The sequence below is a fragment of the Pteropus medius genome, unplaced genomic scaffold (assembly GCF_902729225.1).
Source record: "Pteropus medius unplaced genomic scaffold, Ma_sr-lr_union100, whole genome shotgun sequence".
Lineage (NCBI taxonomy): Eukaryota > Metazoa > Chordata > Mammalia > Chiroptera > Pteropodidae > Pteropus > Pteropus medius.
The window spans coordinates 3208556-3225022 of NW_024345600.1; the positions used below are offsets into that span (position 1 = coordinate 3208556).

At 43.2% G+C, this 16467-nt stretch overlaps 1 protein-coding gene across 1 annotated transcript in view; it reads right to left on the bottom strand.

The window, feature by feature from the left end:
* Positions 1-16467, bottom strand: part of ANO2 (anoctamin 2) — a 299806-nt gene that overhangs the window by 66954 nt on the left and 216385 nt on the right. Inside the window, exons 15-16 of the mRNA XM_039874110.1 lie at positions 8311-8385; positions 1381-1576 (exon numbers count right to left, since the gene is read on the bottom strand). Of these exons, the coding sequence (XP_039730044.1) occupies positions 1381-1576; positions 8311-8385 (271 nt within the window). The remainder of the gene's footprint in view (positions 1-1380; positions 1577-8310; positions 8386-16467) is intronic.

A 16467-nucleotide genomic window follows, 5' to 3' on the forward strand; every position in this document is an offset into this window, starting at 1 on the left:
ATTTAGGCCCACCGACATCCCACCCACCTACCCAGCGTACGAACCCAGCCACACACCCCTTCTGTGTGCCTTTCCTAACCCTGAGGGATCTGATCTCCCTCTTTAGGGATTTCTCCTTCTGTTTCCTCTGCCAGGAATCTTCTCCTGCCCACTCCCTCCTCCCTCTGCATGTGCCTGTCTGACCACCACTTATCTGTGAGCTCTCCAACTGGATGCCTTTCCCTCCGAAGCCTCCCCTGAGCCCCCAGGAGTGTCGGATGGTCCTTTTAAGTGCTTCCATAGAATCTCATGTACCACTAAATACACTGAGGTAAAACGCTCTGACTACTTGTCTTAAGAAGCGTATGAAGGAATACAGATAACACTTACAATTATGTACCTGCCTAAAGAGAGCAGAACTGCCACTCTAGATGGTAAATTGCCTGTATCCACATAGAAACCAAGGTAAATGCTTACTATGAATAGAAGCGGAGACGGGGAAAGGCACTGAAAGAGTAACTGGAATTAGTGAAACCTTTCCGGAATTCTCTGGTCCTCCGGGGAAAGCTCTCTTGAAGAGGGGGTTATCCTATCAAGTGTCTTAGCTTCTAACTGGTCAGTGAATTAAAGACATCGTATCATTAATTCAGCCTCCCACAGGTTATTGAGAAGATTCCGAGTCCTTAGATTCAACTAGGGAAAGGGGTACATCCGGGCCACCCAGAATAAACCAGATGAGGAAAGGGTCTCAGCTCTCAGCACCCACCCCCTCCCAGCTAACAGGCACAATTGCCAAGAAGTAGTGTTCAGGCAACAGCAGGTCGCGGCTCAAATGACACGTCTGAATATTGAGGCCACTGCATTTTTCTCACCGGCTTGAAGCTTGGGAAGTCTGATACGTCTCTTTGAAGTCTGCTCAGTGCATGGGGAATGTGTGGATTTTCTGGGGCCTCTGACAATATGGGGATAGATAAGACCCTCTTGGGCTCAAGTATCAAGAGGCTTTCTCAACTTTATAAATGCTGCTGGGAAAATGAGGAGAGCTAAAACGCTGTGATTTCTAACAGGAAGTGATGAACCTGTCTTGCATCTGAGGTAAGTAAAAAAAAAAAATAGATCCATGAATTATTCTTAGGGGATAGTGAGACAATCAACTTGGGGCTGGAAGACTACCAATAGAGAATGTTATTAGAAAAATTTCTGCCTGAAGGGAGGCCCTCGGTAGGCCCGCCAGCACATAACCACTGTACCTCATTTCTACGTTAAAATGCCCTCTACAAAGCATCTCGTTCCCGTTCTTTTTCTCATGTTGGGTCATTATCACCCAAAATGCTGTATACATTGAATAGGCTCCCATGTTCAAGGGGGCCTGGAGCAAACACAGATGTGGGGGCACGGTACCGATTTTGGTGAGCCACTTGGCCACGGCGCCATAGATCTCATCCAGGATGAGGATGACCACGAGGTTGATGATGACCGCTGTAGCTGTCACTGTCACCCGGACATTGGAGCGTGTGGCCTTGTTGAGAGACAGAGCAGCTGCCGTTGTGATGCGATACACAATGACCGCAAAGACAATCGAGAATGTCAGGGCGATCTGTGCAGGAAAAACAGGGAGAGTCACACATTCACGGACTATTAATGAGCACCTATTATTTGCTTGGCCAACAGTACTATTTGCAATGTCAGGTATTATTTATTTGGATTCCACTGGTGAGCAACAGGGAACTGCAAACCCTCGGAACTCTCGCTCAAATTCCAAGTACAGGTGCATTTTCCAGGAGAGGGTGTCTTCCGTCTGTATCAGATTCCAAATGTCCCACGACACACACAAAGAACTAACAATGAAAACGCTGGAAACTATGGCGTGTACAGCACACATGATGTGATTTCTTTCATTAGAGAGCTTTCAATCTACTATGGAGATAAGATGAACTCCTATTAAATCATCATAAATAATACTTGGAAATGTATTAAGTGCTAAATGAAGAGTTTAGTTGTTAAAGAAACCGAGAGTACAGAGGAGCGAGTGGATCTGGGTACTCAGGGAATAGTTTGTGGAGCAATGGGATTTAAATAGGACTCCGTGAAAGGAAACAGTGAGCCATTGAAGGTGTTTGAGCTGAGAGTGGGTGAGTGAGAGCTTGATGGGGTGGGTGCAAGAAGGTTGCCCAAAAGAGAAAAAAAGATGAGAAACCAGGAGTGAAAGTTTTAAACTCTTGGTCCTCAGGATGAACAAACTATTACTCCAAATTTCTCTACCAGACAATTTGAAATGGAGGACTCAGATTTCTCATTTGGTGCTGAATCTCTGGCTGCTATGTTTAAAGGAAAGTTTAGCAGCCACTTGACCTCAAAGGGCCCCCATTTCTTCTTTCTAGAACCAAAGAATAAGACACTCTCCCAGACCAGCTCCCTCCCCTCTCCCATCACAGCCAAGGAAGCGCCATTTCCATGAAGCACAGGATGTAAGGTGAAGAAAGTGCCCTGAGTAGGTCTCTTCGAGGGGGAAGAAGGAGGAGAAGGAGTTGCTAGGTGTTTAACCTGCTCAGAGAAAAATGCTCATTTGTATCAGTTAAGTGAAGTCTCCTTTTTTAGAATTCTTTCTGCAAAGGAAGCTGTTCAGGTCCTATTTCCTCAGGGGAGCAGGGAATGGTGAGTCGGGCACTAGCTGTGGACGGCTAAATGGAAAATATGGGGAGAGAAAAGGGCAGGTAAAAAGGTTTCTTTGGAAAAAACAAACTGTCCAGGCCTGCACATTCTCTCCCTAGAAAGGAGGGGCGGGGAAGGGGCCCTGGCTTGGGCAGTGCTTTGCAAACAGTGTGAATGACACTCTGGTGGGCTGCGTGAATGGGGAATGGGTTGCAGATGTGTCTGAGGTATGAATGTCTTCAGACCTCTGGGGGTGGGGTGCCTAGAGGTGCCGAAGCCTGGGGTGTGCTGGTGGCAACCTCAGCTGTTTACCCCCGTGTGCTTTACAAATATTAGTGTTTGCTCTGTGGGCCACGGTGTGACAGAGAAGCCGCCCTCAGGAAGCGAGGATGGCAGCCTTCTCTGAATAGAGGGAGGCCATGTATGTGTGCACGCAGCCACGTGTGCTCACATACGTGTGTGTCAGGGTGGAGGAGAGGTGAGATGGGAAAATCACTCTGTGGGGGGCCCCTCTTCTGATGCAGGGTTGGGGTGGGAGCCACAGAAACACTCGCCTCCAGGACTAGGGAGGAATGGCTACCAACCACGTAAGTGGGGAAACCTGGACATGACATCATCACTCTCCAACCATGCAGACATTTTCACTTCCCATTCCTCTGGGATTGTCACTGCCAGACAGTAAGGGCCTGGAAAACGTGGTGTGAGATTCTTTTCCCCCAAAATCACTTTTGCAGTGAAAGCCAGTGATGGAAGTAATGATGAGACAGGGGCGGCCAGGGCATCCAAGATCGTGTGTGTGTGAGTGTGTGTGTGCTGCAGGTATGTCTGTGTGTGTATGTGTCTGTGTGTGTGTGTGTGTCGGTGTGTGTGTGAGTGTATGTGTGTCCATGTGTGTTCAAATGTGTGTCTGTGTGTGTGTGTGTGTGTGTGTGTGTTTGGAGTTGGGTTTGGGGAATGACTGGAGGAGAAACAACAATGGCAAAAACATCCTTTGCTTTGGAGTCTTGGGGGTGGTGCATGGAGAAATGAACCAGCGAGGAAGAGATCAGCTTCCATCCTCCTTCTCTCAGAGGCCCAGCTGCCAAACGGGAGAAGGAAGAACACTCTTCCTCGCTACTCAAAGCATGATCCAGGGGACCTGCTCCATCGTGATGCTGGGAGCTTGATAAACATGCAGAATCTCAAGCACAACTCCAGACATCCTGACTCAGAATCTGCACTTTAACAAGATTTCTATTCAAGTTCCAGAGGCAATGCTCTCCTCACCTAGGAAAGCCCTTCTTCCCACCCTCCTTACCTCCCCAGCCCCACCTCCAACGTGCCCCTACCTCCCCAGCCCTCTGACGCTGTTCTTTGCAATTTTATCTGGTTTCGATTTTCTATTCCACCATAGAAATTAGACTTTGAATCTCTCCTTTGGTGTTTCCCACAAACACTTCAAGATTCACGGTTTTCAAGCTGTAAGAGCTTGGAGAGAACCAACCCAGTCCCATGACCATTTTGCAGATGAGGAAACAGGTGTGGAAAGTGAAGTGATTTACTCGAGGTCACGAGGCATGGACTACCAGTCTAGTCTCTTGGATCATAGTAAGAATAAAAGAATTTTAGCATTTAGGGATCATCCATGCCCAGCCTTTGATCTCATATATAAGGAACTGAGGCTCAAGAAGCAGTAATGTGATTGGTCCAAGGTCTGGAGGGTACATGGCAGAGCTGAGATACTAATGGTGATAACATCATCATCAACAACAGCTGATCCATTTGTATTCTCTCAACGTCATTATTCAGTGCACATTATCACAAGCTCTAACCCTTATGAAACCACCTAAGACATGCCTTTTCTAAATGCAAATTAGTGATATCCAGAACCCTGCACTAGGGCTGCAAAGTCTACAGTCCCATTCTGACATTAGAACCCATGTCCAGTACTTTTCCTACCATGCTGGCTCCATTATTGATTTTGTTTATTAAAGTCAACAATTTTTTTCTAATCACTCATTGTGCAAACCATTGTGCTGGGTATATTTCATGTTTGTGACCATTCCTCGCCAACTAGGCCAAAAGTCAGGTTGATTTTGTACTGTCCTTTATGCCTCCTGCCGTTTCATAGAGGTACCTCAGGTGTGAAACCTGTTTGACAAAGATTTGCTGATCCTCAGCTGTAGGCAGTCTAGCTCCCCAGCACATGGTCCTTGTTGCTTTGGGCGTTTTAATTCATAGCTTTACTTCTGAGCATGGCCAAATTGCAATGGAAGCCTACAGAATCCAGAGTCCTACTTGATGCTACAAGAGAGAGCCAGGAAGGAGAGTAGGTCTGGTCCCTACCCTCCAGGACTTGTATTCTGAAGCAAAGTTGAGAAAACCATTGCATGCAGAAAACAGGGATAAGCCGACTAGTAGCTAGACAGAGTCATGGGCTTTAGGACCATTTTCTATGGGAAAGGCTTGGAGGAAAGTATAAGGAGGAGCAAGTAGAAATGCAAAGGCAGAAGTGAACTCGAGGAGAAGCAGCTAGTGGGAGAGCACCCAGTCCAGAGCATGGCACATAACGGTCCCTCGGTTTTTAAAAATACACACATCAAGGACTTTGTTGTTGACATAACAAGTTGTCTCTGGCACCTACTTAATTTATTTTCCCATTCGGTCATTCATAAAATATGTCTTGAGTATCTACTCTGTGCCAGTTACTGTTTTAGGTGGCAGGGATATACTGTGAAAACAAACAAAAAAAAAAACGCAGACAGAAATTTCTGCCCTCATGGAGTTGATCTTCTAGTAGGGAAAAGACAGACAATAAATGAATTAATAGGTAAAATATATAGTATATTTGGTGTGAGAAATACTATGGAAACAAATAAAGCAGAACAGGGACATAGGGGAAGGTTACAATTTAAAATAAGGTGGTCGGGAAAGACCTAGATGAGATGGTGATGTTTCAGCAAGGACCCAACTGAGCAAGAGGAGAACTGGAGCAGAAGATGGGTGATGGAAAGGAGGAGCGTCAGCCCTGTAGTATAAAAATGTTGTTGCTTCTACGTCTCATGAGATGTGAAGACTTTAGAGAGTTTTGAGCAGAGGAATGACATGATGATTGGACCTAGATTTTTAAAAAGATCAGTAGAGGTACAGTATAGAAGCAGGGAGATCATTTAGGAGGCCACTGCAATAATCCAGGTTCTGGTGGCTGGTTCCCAATACACAAGTATAAATAGATGATTGTCTTGGGCATGGGAGGGAAGCTCAGGCATATAGCTTAGAAAAAGGACATTGCTTCTGATAATCCCCTCACACATAAAAATGAAACCAAAAGAGGGTTAATTCAAAAAGGGAAAAACTTTAGCTCGACACACTGAGTTGGAAAAGAAAAAGAAAATTTATCTTTGCCCATGCTGGCCTCTATCATGGTGGGAAAAAAGGACACAGCATGTGGCATTTCTTGGCTCTCATCAAGGCATGAAAAATATCCCCCAGCAGATCTGCTAGATTGGCATCCCTAAAATCGTCCCCATGGTCATTGTTGTGGCATCTTCTGCCAAGGTTTAGTCACAGAGGGTGAAGGAGGCGTTGGTATTTGATAATGGAGTTTATGGCAGTAGGTGCCTCTGCCTTCCCCAAATTTCACAATAAAAGGACACTCTTTCATAAACACGACTCTGACCCCTTGGTTTCATGTTCCACACACTGTTCTAGGGTAATGCCCTAGTTCTCTCCTGTGATGAACCAGGCTGTGAAACCACAAAGGGGTTGCCCAGGGCCACTTCTGAGGGACAGGGTTTTGCTTCTCTTTTTCTCTCTGTTCTGTTGAGAACCTACATTTCTCTGCAGTCCCATAAATAGGGAGGGAGTGGGTTTAGTTCCATTTCATTTTTACTCTAAGAGTATAGTAGCCCTTTGGAGTTCCAATTTAATTTGGCGAGGACTTCCTGTAAGAATCCCCACTTTGAGCCAGCCATTTCCCCTGATTTCTATCCTCCTTGCCCCAGAAAACCACCAAAACCAAAGCTATTTGCTTAGATGGAAAAATGTCCTCAAGGTAAAAGCAGCTCCCATTCTCCCTTAGAGTTTAGCCTAATATTCTTCACTGTCCTGTCAGCCCTTCTAGGATTTAAAAAAATTGAAAAATATATTTATCCCCCCCCCTTTTGTTTTGTTATTTTCAGCAAGATGTGATGTTACAAATATCTTAACCTACCAATACTGGAGATAGAAGTCTATTTTATGTATCTATCTTCCTATTAATGTACATATGGGTTATCAATAGACGCCTTAAGGGAGGAATTATTTTATTTTCCATTCTATCTCCAGTGCTAAGAATAGTGTTAAGCACATAGTTGGCACCCATTACATATTTCTTGAATGAATGAACTCTGACAACAATATGCATATTGTGGGAGGCTTTGAAGTACTAAATTAAACTTTATATCATTCCAGCTCAACACATTGCGATTCACCACATGTTCCTGAGTAAGGTCTACATGCCTTGCTCTTGCTAAGCAATGAGAAGTTAACAAATGTGGACGTCTAAGTCCCGGAAAGGCACCCATCACCCCTGCACTTCATCTGCGAAACGAGTTGTTGAATTAGGTACTTCATTCACTTTTTAAATTTTTGAGACTCAGACATGGTTCCTGTCCTCCATGGTGCTGACGGCAATAAGAACTTTGGGCCAGGATCAGTTACCTGTAGCCAGTAAGTCCAGAAAATTATTAGAATTTCAATTCCATTTTTTTTTTTGAATAAGCAATTTCTTCCCCACTCCTTGACTAATGTGTAGTCCTGCTTAGAAATGCTGTTAAGGACACAACTCTCCTTTGTAAAACAGAAGCTCCAGTCTTGAATAGTAGGAGTCTCCCCAGTAAGAGAGGGAAGATATCTTAGTGACCTGAGCTCAGTCCTCTGAGTTTCACTTTTTATTATTTTCAGCAAGGTAGGGTGTTTCAAATATCCTAAATTACTATTGGCTCTTCCATCCTGGCTTCCAAGAATGACCTGCTACCTCCTTATTGATCTGACTCAAATATGAATCACAAATCCCTTCCTTACCTTCTCTGACACAGCTGAGACCATCTGGGTCTTTCAAAAAGGCCCTCCCAAAGTCTTAGAGAGAACACAGAGAAATAAATATAGTAACTATAGGGAAACTGAAGAATCAGCTTAAAAAGCCCAGGCTGGCTGTCTCCTATGGTTTCCAGCCTCTGTTCTATTCCACAAAACATCAGAGAAAGCCATCCTGAACAGGCTGCCGCAGTTCTGCTGCCATCTAACCTGATTAGGTATTCCAAGGTCTTGGTCTGTCCCAATGAGGAAGGTATCATGTCACAACCTACCCCCTAGAAGTTCCAACTTCAAACATCTGCGGTCAAGGCTGAGAAGATAGAAACCCCTTCTACCCTCTTCTTTCTGAAAAGATAGAAACCCCATCGACAGCCACTGAAGGTCACTGACCCTCCCAGGTCTGATTTTCTGTTTCAGGGAATCACCTTCCCCTCTTTAGGTGACTGATACCAGCAATGGCCTCACTATCAGATAAGTTCCTGTCCCTCTACACAGGGACTGTGGCTTCATCTTTACTAGTCCGTGGTTATTCCTATAGCATAACAGAATAACATACCCACAGTATTCACTTAACAAGATCTGACATGCATAAGTCATGGGCAGGTGTTCCCTCAGAGAAATTACCATGAACAAGATGGAGGCGAAGTTCATCAGATAACCTGGGAAACGATCTTTCCAGGTGAGCTTATCTTCATCATCCTGGGGAGAAACAGAAAATCGGATGGCACAAATAAGATATAATTTTCTCTCGGTTTTGCATAAATTTGCATATAATCAATTACTAATCACTCCGTATAGGTATTTTTCTAGTCTCTGATGCCTTACCTTCCATATCGACAACAACCCTCCTAATTTTGTGATGTCTAGATAGCCTGGAAAAACTATGGTGAAAGAGGAAAAAATTTGATTTCAGCTTCATACTGGGCTAAAGTTTTAGTTGAACCATTTATAAGCTCTGTCTCTGTGACTTTGAACTTGTCTCTTAACTTTTGTGACCCTCTTTTTGTTCATTATAAAATAGGCAGTCACAACACCCATCCTGACTACTGCACAAGATGGTTTTATTTGTTTGTTTTGTTTTTAATGAGAAAACGTGAAAATGGCAACAAAATGGACAAATGACAAGTACAACCAAACCACAGGGTGGCATCCTAAAATAGAATATTCTTTAAATAAAACATCAACCATTGATCTTAGATGCTAACAAGTGTAGAAATCACCCACAACTTCTGTTCTTCAAAGAACCTACATGTATTGTCATTTGTTTATTCCAAAATGACTATGTTTTCCCCTGATCACAAATGCAGACATTTCAAGGTGCAAGTTAAGCTGATGCCTTGCAGTCAGTCTGGCTGAGAACCCGACCTTTCCCCGTCGGTCTGGGTCCAGTTCACCCAGGCCGCCCTCCTGCGACACCCACATCTCCGACCAGAGGCCTCCTTCAGCGTACTCTGGGGACCCTCGTGTGGTCGGGCAATGACAAAAAAATATGGATGGTAAAAATCTCTGTCGATTAATCGCCATGTAATTTTAGTCTAGGCACTTGATTTCTCTGAGCTGCATGCAGTTCCATAAAATTAGAATTGATACAGTGTTAAGGCTGTTGCGAAGACCATCTGCAGCCATGTTGATAAAGATGCCATAACAACGGCAAAGTGCTCTATGCTGGTCAGGAAGGAGTCCTGCATTTCAGCAACGTGTATGAATCAAACTCAGCCAGTGAATGTTCCCGAGCCCCGTGCTCTATTCTCTCTTCCCTCCTCACCATAATTTCAGAACACACCTGAGTTGGCTCTGGCAACAGTGCCATCTAGCCTTTGAAAGCTTGTACTGTAGGCTGAGGACCTTCTTGACCTAGAAGACTTCTTTCTAAAAACCTTTATGTGTCCACTGGGTGCTAGGCACAGTGGGGAGACAGAAGAGAGTGGGTATGACCACTGCCCACAGTGTAAGGGGCTCGCAGTCTAAGGAGATGGAAATGACACCCATGTACCAAAAAGCTTCAGGAAGCACTTGCCAGGGTGGGAGTAAGGTAATCTTGGGCAGAAGCCTATAGGGAACTTGAGGAAAAGAATGAATGGTATGTCTTTCTCATTGCAGGTTTGGAACTGAGCATAGGGCTGAGCTGGCTTAACAAATGGGGGTGGAAATGAGTGTTAAGGCTGAAGTCATTTAGTAATTAGAACTTTCATTTACAGGTGATGCAAACAAGGGATACTCAGTTTTTCATAGACTCTGTGATTAAATCAGGTCTCTAAACTCCTAGCCCAGCACTTTCTATCACACAATGAGAAGAAGGTAAGTACAGGCTGTGACCACTCTGAATGAGTGAGAACATAGAAACCTCTTTCTAAGGACTGGAACAAATTCATATTCTTCTAAATTAGGCCAAACATCAAAAAGGAGTGGTACTTCTTTTTTCCTACTAATTGCTAGTTCCTTCACACTAGGGATATTTTCCTTTAAGATTTTGATAAGGAGAACTGAAGATGGGCTGGCAGATAACAACATCAGTAGGAATTCTGAAAAGAAAAGGGGGTGGGGTGTGCATGACAGGGCTTTCCCTAAGGCCTCCCTCATTACAATGAAGGCTTTGATGAACCTCTGACTCTTCTGCTCTCTGGTCTAGAGATGAGAGGTTCTGCTTTAAAATCCAGCAAACCACATGTGTTTTGAAAGATCAGTGATGAGTAGAAAAAGGACTGAACTCAATTCATAGTTTCCATGCTACCAGTTCCTCCCCAGGGAGGCTCCTAGCGTGAGGAACAGAGCAAGGAAAGGTAGAAAAACCCATGCTTGGTCCCTGAGATGAGGGGAAGGGGCGCAAAACATCACTCAGTAAGGGTGAGACTGGGTTCAGAGTGGCCTTCAGGATGGAGTTGGTCAGTCCGGAAGAAATGAAGGAAAGGGAAGTATGAGTAGAGGAGCAAGAAATATGACCCAAGATGAAAAAGGCTCAAATAAATAAGTACAACTGTAGACGGTGACTAATAAACCTGTGGGAGGAGTCAGGTAACTGAGATGGCATTATTTAAGGTTTCCTGCCAAGTGGTTGTCCACCTTCTTCAGGCCAGGGACCAAGAGGGATGAGATAACTTTGGACCAGCTCCTACCCTGCAGTGACATCTCTGTCTTGGAGAATGAATTTTGGCTCAACAAACATGGTCTGAGCACCTTGGAGGGCCGGGTTCTGTGCTGGATATGAGGACACAGTGAGGAGAAGGCTCAGCCCTGCCCGGAAGTGACTCAGAGACCACCATGGAAACAAGAAAAAGATTTCAGAGCTAACGTTGGTAAGGAAGGTAGCACTATTATTTTGCATAAAAATGAGGCGTAACTAAAAAGCAATTTGACTTGGATGTCCTCTCAAAGTAACTATCTTAAAGAAAAATAGTCATTTTGATACAGATGTTCTAGAATTTGTTGACAAATCACCTCCTCTCACGTTCATACCGATGGGCCCTTTCTTCTGGAAGTCATTATCCAAACACAAGAGGCTGAGAAAAACACAAAGATTACAGACTGCCTTCCAAGCTCCCAAAGTTACTAGCAAAGATGACAGTGGGTAAAGTAGACTTTACATATAATAACTGGCTATGATAACTAAAGCTAATTAAAACTCTCCACTCACTAGCACATTACAGATGTGAAGATTCATGGCAAAATGCCATTAATTTCACTATACTCTGCATAATAATCACGTAACTAGCCTGTGGAATAATAGAAAGTAGCTTTAGAGACAGATCATCAGAGTTTAACCCTTGGCTTTAATACTTACTTAGTCAAATGACCTTGGGAAATTACCAGGACTTCAGTTTCCTCATCTGTAAAGTTATGATATTCCTTATTTGTAAAATATGTAAAATAATAATATCTATCACACCAAATTACTATGTGTTTTGTATTAATTAGCTAACCTAAAGAGAGGGCCATGTTGGTGCACCCGCACACAAAGGTAAGTGGTAACTCTCAGCCCCTCCCTCTCCTTTTAAAATGGAGATGACATAACTTGTCCCACCTAAGTGGCATAAGTATTGTGTGGGTCACATGAGTGAGTCACATGCCTGTGAGAGAGCTTTGTAAACTACGAAGTGTCATACAAAAGTAAGGTCTCATCAGCTCACGTTATATCAAAAGCAGGTGATTAGCTAACGTCCACTGTTAAGACATGAGCCTAGCTGTCATGTGTGTCTGTTTCTTTATCTCTGCTGTCCTGTTTCTGTCCCTGGACTATGCTTCCACTTCTGAGTCTCTAATAGCAAGTAGCACAGTGATATTCATGTAAAACCTCAGAAGTGCCCTTTTTGCAAACTAAACAATTGGAATGTACTCACTGAAAATGCAGTAAGTGAGAATACTAGTTAAACAAATAAATCCCTTGGAGGGCAGTTTTGAAATATGGCTAATCATCCCTGAGTTGGTTTTTCTACCCTAGTTTTAAATCAAGATGTAATTTACATATAGTAAAATTTACCCCTATAAGTGTGCCGTTCTGTGAGTTTTCATAAACATACACTGTTTTTTGACCATGACAATCGAGATATAGGACAATTCCATTATTCTCAATATTCGCCATATGTCCCTTTGTAGTCCATCTCCTCCCCCAATCCCCAGCTCCTGGTACCATCTGTTGTCTGTCCCGTTAGCTTTGCCTTTTCCAAAATGTCATATAAGTAGATTCTGGAGCCTTTTGAGTTTGACTTCTTTTACTTAGCGCAATGAATTTGAGATTTATCCATGTTGCATGTCTTGGGATTTGTTCCTTTTGATTGCTGAGTAGTATTTCATTGCATGAATGTGCCACAGTTAATTTACCCATTCTCTAACTGAGAGATGTTTAGATTGCTTCCAGTTTTGGGCAATTACAAATAAAGCTGTTATAAGTATTTGTGTACTTACTGGCTTTGGTGTGATCATAGGTTTTCATTTCACTTGGGTAAACACCAAGTAGTAGAATCGCTAAGTCATAGAGTAAGTGTATGTTTGATTTTATAAGCAACTGCAGACTGTTTTACAAAATGGTTGTGCCATTTTAACTAGTAGCAAATGAGAATTCCTTCCTCTACTTTATTTCTTCTCTTTAAATAAACTTTTTATTAAGGAATAGTTTTAGATTTATATTCTCTGCACTATCTTTGAAGCTTTTCCGTGTATGTATGTAAATACACACACACACACACACACACACTCCATACCCAGTTTCCCAGGTTACATTGTATGGGTACATTTTTCATAACCAGTGTACAAATATTATGTATTATTATTAACTAAAGTTCATACTTCATTTGGATTTTCTTAGTTAACCTAACAGCCTTTTTTTTATTCCAAGATCCTATCCAAAACACATTTAGTCACCAGGTCTGCCTAGGCTCCTCTCGACTATGATAGTTTCTCAGACCTTCCTTATTTTTGATGACCTTGACAGTTTTGAGGAGTACTGGTCAAGTATGTTATAGAATGTCCCTCCATCTGGGCTTGTCTGAAGTTTTTCTCATAATTAGACTGAAGTTGTGGGTTTTGGGGAGGAAGACAACAGAGGTAAAGTGCCATTTCCATTCCATCATATCAAGGGTACAGGCTATAATAAAACCTATGACTGATGACATTAACCTCGATCAGTTGGTGGAGGTGGCGTGGTCAGGTTTCCCTACTATAAAGTTACTCTTTAGTCCCTTTCCATACTTTACTCTTTAGGAGGAAGTCATTGTGAGCAGCCCACATTTAAGAAGTGGGGAGTTATATTCCACTTACTTGAGGGGATAGTGTCTACAGGTTCCCCTAGGTTTTTAATCCAGCTTTTTATATTTTGGACCTACCTAAAGCGGGCCTGTAGAGAAGAGATGCTCAGTCACACCAGTGTTAAACCAATGCCAATTACTCTCAATGCGAAAAAGAGGAATGAAGATGACAAAAGCCTAGTGATCAGTAATCACCATGGCTGGAGCAGAACTAGATTTAGGAATCAAAAGAAGCAGGCTGTGGTCCTCTTTCTTTGGGAAAGCGAACAAGGGGCAGGAAGCTGAGCACTGTCATCATTACCAATAGCTCTCCATCATCATCTGCCTCGCCACCACCAGCTAATAACAAGCGGGTCAAGAGTAGATAGGGTCAGACTGGTTTCTCTTAGAATGTTCATACATTGAGCCTATGTTCCTGCAAACATTTTGGGGGTCAGTGTCAAGAGAGGAAAAAAACGATGGATTTGGAAATACAAGACCAGGGCTTTATTCCCTGTCTCTACCTATTTATCAGCTAAGCAGACTTCAGCATTTTGTCTAATTTCTCTGTGCCCTTATATTTTCATCTTTACTGGGATGGCTTGTAAACCTGTCCTATTGAGCCCTCAGTGACTATGCCACATATGTGACAGTACTTGGAAAACTGTAAGTTCTGTATAACTGTGAGTTATTACTATTCCTGTTTTCAGACAAGAAGCATTCACTGAAAATCAACTATGTACCGGGCATTGTGCTTGCACTAGGCACTGGGGATATGCAAAAGAAAAGCTCACATTCTTTGACCTTAAGAAATGCCCTAACTCTAGAAGAAACTGAGAAATATGAATACAAATTATGGTGTGATATGACACGTCATGAGAACACAGAGGAAGGAGTGACTACCTGCCTAGGAGAATGAGAGAAGACATCAGAGATGAGGGGACATTTTACGGTGATTAAAGGATGATAAGCATTTTTTAGGATGAGAAGAGGGATGAAGGTATGTGCCATGTTCAGAAGCACTGAGCTATTGTAACATATAGTACTGCCAAGTGGTTCAGAATAACCAGAGGGTAGAGGGTTTGTAGACAGCAGCAGGGTTTCAGGCAGAGAAGAAGCTTAAATCACCTGACCTTCCTGTTTCATTCGGAGAGACGTCCCTACCCTCCTATTAACTGCCAGTCTCCACCTTCCCTTTGGATCTCTGCCTCTCCTCAAAGACTTCGCTCTTCCTTACCTTAAACTAGTGTTCTCATACTTTAGCATGCATCTTCAAAATCACCTGTAGCCCTTATTAGCACAAATTTCTGGGCCCCTTCCTCAGAGAGTCTGGAGTGGGCCTGAGAATTTGCATTTCTACCAACTGTCCAGGTAATGCTGGTCCTGATGCTGCTGGTTTTAGGGGACCACATTTTGGTAACCACAAACCATACCTTTAAGCCATTTTTTTCTGTTGGGTATTGCCATTCACCTATAAATACACCAAACAATAAGAGCTACTACTTTTAAATTGCTTATGATGTTACTTTCAACTAAGAGCCTTAGATAGCTCCCATTTAATTCCTGCAATAACCCTTGAAGTCACAATTATTATCTCCATTCTATAGCTGGGGGAAATGAGCTCCAGAAGCTTAAGAAACTTGGCCACAAGCTAATAAGTTGCAGTGCTGGAATCCGATGTGTTTCAGTCTAGTCTTGCACTCAACAGTCTCCCACATGATGCTGCCCTCCAGGGCTCTTTCATCGAAAAAATAAGTGGACCAAAGAGTAACCACAGCATAGGAAGGAAACTAGAAAAGAGTAGTGCCACCAAAGCCCAGAGAGGGAAGTTTCAACAAGTGGACACAGGTATTCTTGAAAGAGAGATCACATAAGTTAATAGCAGCCAAGCATCCATTGAATTTGCCATTAAAGTTATCTGTGACCTGTGAGAAAGTTTTAAAGGAATGGTGGGAGCAAAACCAAGACTGCAGATGATGAAAAAGTAGATGGTAGGTGAGAGGAGAGAGTTGCTGTAGTCTGCTTTCTTAAGAAGTTGGAGGGAACAAAGGGTTGAGGCACTTTAATATTAGTACACCCTCATACAATACCCTTTTCCTGGCTACAATCATGACTTTAGTGACCATCCAGCTGTTGAGGATTCTCAAATCTTTATCACCAGCTCAGATCTCTCAGCTAAACTCCAAACTCATTTGTCTACCTGCTTAGTGGACATCTTTAGTAGAATGTCCCAAGCTCAAAGTGTCCCAGAAGAATGAATCACCTTGCCCTTTGAACCTTCTTTTTCTTTTATATCCCCTAACTTAGAGAACTGAACCACAACCCTTCGAGCAGGCAAAGTCTGAAACTGAGGCATTCACCTGGGCTACTTCCTCCCACACTTGCACCTCACCCAGCCTCAAACCCTACAGAATCTATCTCCTTAAATATTCTCCCAGTATGCCATTCCTTTATTTTCAACTGCCAATGCCACTGCCATAGTTCAGGCCCTGCCCATTTCCAGCCTCATTACTCTCTACTGTGTTGATTTTCTTGACTTTCCTCTTTTTGGACTGTCAGCCCCAGGAAAGCAGAGACCATGTTTCGTTCATCTCCATGTATCTGGTGTTTAAGCACAGTGTAAGGCACATAATATAAGCTCAATAAATGTTTATATAATCGTGTATCTCCTATCAGGTTCATGTTCAACTCTGAAAACAATCTTGGTGACTCTTAACCAGTTTCACCTGGGTCTCCCTATGTTTCTGGAGGAAAGCAGGGCACAGCCTAGACACTATGAAAATTCATGAAGCCAATGGTACGTGGGAATCAGATTGACAGTTCCTCACACCTTTCTCCAGGACACTTGGTCTGACTTGATTTCCTGAGACAAGAGATCTGACCATTACAGCAGATGGAAGTCTTCTATCAACCTGGAGGTGACTAAACCCAACACACCCCACCCCCCTGGTCAGGGGCAATATCATGGAGAACCAGCGATGAGGAGGGTTGGCAGTGCCTGGATAGAGTTTCTGAGGGAAATCATGACTTGGTTAAACCAGGGCTGGTAAAATTGCATAACAGA